Below are 3,602 nucleotides of genomic sequence, written 5' to 3' on the forward strand. Positions count from 1 at the left end.
ACGATATCACCTCATATCTGAAGAAGTCAACGTGAATAGATAAATTCTAAGAGCAGGTCACTGAATGCCTTACTTTTCGCACTCAAAATCTGTATTTATATTCATTAATGAAGATTGTGTATTCCCTTGAGTTGCTCATAGAAAGCACTCCAGTAATACACAAAAAGCAAGAGATGGATGGAGATACTGTCAAGAGAAACAACAGTAAACTTTAATTTCACTGTATCAGGTGAATTGAGAATTCAATAGTTCACAAAGTACATGGGTGAACATTCTACTATATGAGCCTACTATGTGGCAAAAGACAAACTCTAAATTGTGTTTCTCATTAGAATACACAGTCATTTCCCCTACATATTACATCCATTATTGTGTACATAAAAGCACAGTATTAAATATCCCCTGATAATGCTCTTTACCCACATTGTCATAAGTATCAATGAATCTGATTCATATCATGTATGTTGTATCATTTTACCCATTAGCAGCATAAGAAATGATCACATCTGATCTTATTTATTAAAAATGACAACAGGCTTAATTTGGTCCGCTCTGTTGATGTAAGTGGACACAACAGAGCGTTGATATGTGGTCTGATCTGATCCTCTGTGATGATGCCTTCTCCTCCTGTAGATGGCGATAACTTTCCGCCTAAAGTACTGCCCTGAGAAGACATAGAGCAGTGGGTTGAGGGCACTGTTGAGAAAGGCCAGATACACTGAAACCTGACCTCCTATATCGAGAGTGTGAAACCACAGCTCCTCGTCCAACACCTGGAAGTCACACAGGGTGTCGAGGAGGGTGATTATCTGGAAGGGTCCCCAACAAAGTAAGAAGAGCAGCGTGACAGAATACACAAGTACTGTGGCCTTTCTATCATCAGCGTCATGAAAACCTACACTCTGCCTCCTCTGAGCCAAAGCGTTGATGATGTTTCCACTGCTGAAGACAATAATCAGAACAGGCAGGGCAAAGCCAACAATGTTCATCAGGATCTGATGAGCAAACTTCCATGAGATATCATGGGAGTAATCCAATATACAGGACGTTGTCTGGTAGTCCTCGAGGAACTTCACCTTTCTGTGAATCATGGTCGGAGTACTCAGGAGAACTCCTAATGTCCACAGGATGAGGCAGGCCACCTTGGCATAACGTGTCCGTCTCAGCCACCTGGCCTTCATTGTCTGTACGAGGGCTAGGTAGCGGTCAACGCTAATCATGACCATGGTGTAGATGCTGGTGTAGAAATTGATGATGATGATGGAGTTGACCAGTTTGCATAGGGTGTCTCCATACGGCCAGTTATAGCCGTTGAGTATGTTTATTGCCCAGAAAGGAAGGCCACAGAGCAGAATGAAGTCGGCCAGTGCCAGGTTGCCCAGATAGATCTCTGCTACAGTCAGTCGATCCCTTTGGGCTACAAACACTGCCAGGACAAAGCCGTTAAAGAGAAGCCCTATCATGCACAGGATGAAGATGTAAGGGGGAACGACAGTCCGGACAACCTCCCACTCTGCGGAGGTCGGAGACTCTGATGGAGCCGCTGGCAGGGACGTGGTGCTGTATTCAGACCAAAGTGCCGCCACAGAAGTAAGCTTCATTGGCTCCATGGGCTTGGAAAAAAATGTCAGAACGCATCATTATGATGCTACAGTTGGATTCAAAAGACACACAGAAAACTGCTGTCTTACCTATTTCTTTCGCTGCATGTCTGGAACTTCTATGTTGTTAAATGTTTTCATGCGACACCTTAACCTTCAAATGATATACAATTTAATTGCTAAACAGCTAACTACATTTCAAAGACCCTTGAGAAAGAAAGGATGGTCATTGAGAAGTCCTTACCATGTTTTTCCTGAAAATATTCCCAAAGGCTTAAGTCAAGAGACACGTCTGGAACATCTGTGTACACTGAGCTCCTGGTGAAAGTATACGGCAAGTCAGAAGGGAGATGTGCTACTAGCGGGTTTGTATACACAGTTGCATTCTTCCACACTTGGCAGAGGAGTTAAATACATCAACTTGTTTATGGAGGAGTCACATTTTTGGACCGTGCACATATTAGAGACACGTATGCCGAAGCTACAGTGCACTGAATGTTCGGAAAGAAGCTGATTAATTAATCAATGCAACCGCAGAGTATAGGACAATTTTATTATGACATTTAATTTTATTAATCGAGGAAATCAAACTCTCAAGTTATACTGATACACAATGTTTACTTATACAACAACAGTCTCCGAAGCCAAAAGGAAATATGACCTCACTAAATTATTCGCAGTTCATATGAATGTCATCTATCATATTTAACCAAATAGGATGAATATGAAATTATGCTGTCTGTAATACCTCACTCTAATCTTTGATGTTGAGATATCGTGAATGAATACTTTTTGATTTCAAATCATTATACCGAATATCTCAAGTTACTGATTCATAACTCTTAGACTTTTGATGTACATATCTTGATTTATCCCTATTCCTTTCTGTCTTTGAAAATCGTTCCTTTATCTGTTCTTAATTTCGAGCTCATAAATTGACAACAATAAAAGACTTGATGTGGCTTAAAACCAAACAAGATCACCTTTTTGAAAGTATACAATGACACGTGTTAAGTTAAACATTAGCGTAGCTGAGACACCCCTTTTATGGTCAAAGTAACCACAGCACACTCGAATCATGCAGCAGGTCAAGTGTGTAAACAATCCTTTGTTATCAAACCCGCCCACAGCTCATCCTGCCAACAGTAACAGATGATACTTTTTGGAGGCAATACTCATACATGGTTGATATATCTAAAAATAATGATGAGCCTTATTGGAAAATGTGTCATCTATAATTAAAATGCTTTGTGGTTGATGTTTTGTTTACTTAATTTTTCACATTGATGAAGGAAGCATATTTCAATCTATACACGCTATACTCTATTATACAAATGATGGCTTCTCTTTCTCAGATCTGAAAAAACAAACCTCTTGACAACTAGAAAAGAAAATTGCCCGCTGATAACACACATGAGGAACATCTGCAATTCAAGATTTTTGAAACAGCCACACTGTGTTTACTGAAGAATTACTGAAGTAGAATAACTCAGACAAAAATCAACTATTCACAATAAAGAAATAAACTATAAAGCTCAAACACAATTAAAAGCAATACAGAATCAAGGAGAACATTATACTTTCAATGTATAGATGTTATTCAACTATACAAAACAATGTTAAATATGTTAAATATAAACTTAATTAATTGACTTTCAATTTGTATGCTGTTACATCTGGAATTTATTTTTCATGTCTTTTAAGATAACATCGGTTTCCTAAACCCATATAATGAAAATCTGCAACACAAAACTGAAAAGCTGTTTACTTTCTTGTCAAGAGTTACATGAAAATATTAGGTAGCCAGTTAGCTTTACAAAGCCAGGCTGGCAGTTTCTTTATGCTTATCTTAGTCAACAAGCTACAAGCTAGAGCTCGATACCTACCATACATCTATTTATCAACGGTCTCATCTAATTATTTCCAAGAAAGTGAAAAAGCATATTGCATTTCAATCTAACTTCATTCTTTGTCAATTTTGTCATTTTACTTAAATGAGAG

The 3,602-nt window shown here is 38.5% G+C and overlaps 1 protein-coding gene across 1 annotated transcript; it reads right to left on the reverse strand.

Moving 5' to 3' along the window:
* Positions 1-234: 234 nt before the first annotated feature.
* bdkrb1 (bradykinin receptor B1) lies at positions 235-1,610 on the reverse strand. Its single transcript, XM_062397945.1, has one exon. It carries the CDS (start codon positions 1,608-1,610, stop codon positions 513-515), a length of 1,098 nt encoding a protein of 365 aa, XP_062253929.1. The 3' UTR covers positions 235-512.
* Positions 1,611-3,602: the final 1,992 nt, after the last annotated feature.

Source organism: Platichthys flesus, chromosome 10 (assembly GCF_949316205.1).
Source record: "Platichthys flesus chromosome 10, fPlaFle2.1, whole genome shotgun sequence".
NCBI classification, from domain to species: Eukaryota; Metazoa; Chordata; class Actinopteri; order Pleuronectiformes; family Pleuronectidae; genus Platichthys; species Platichthys flesus.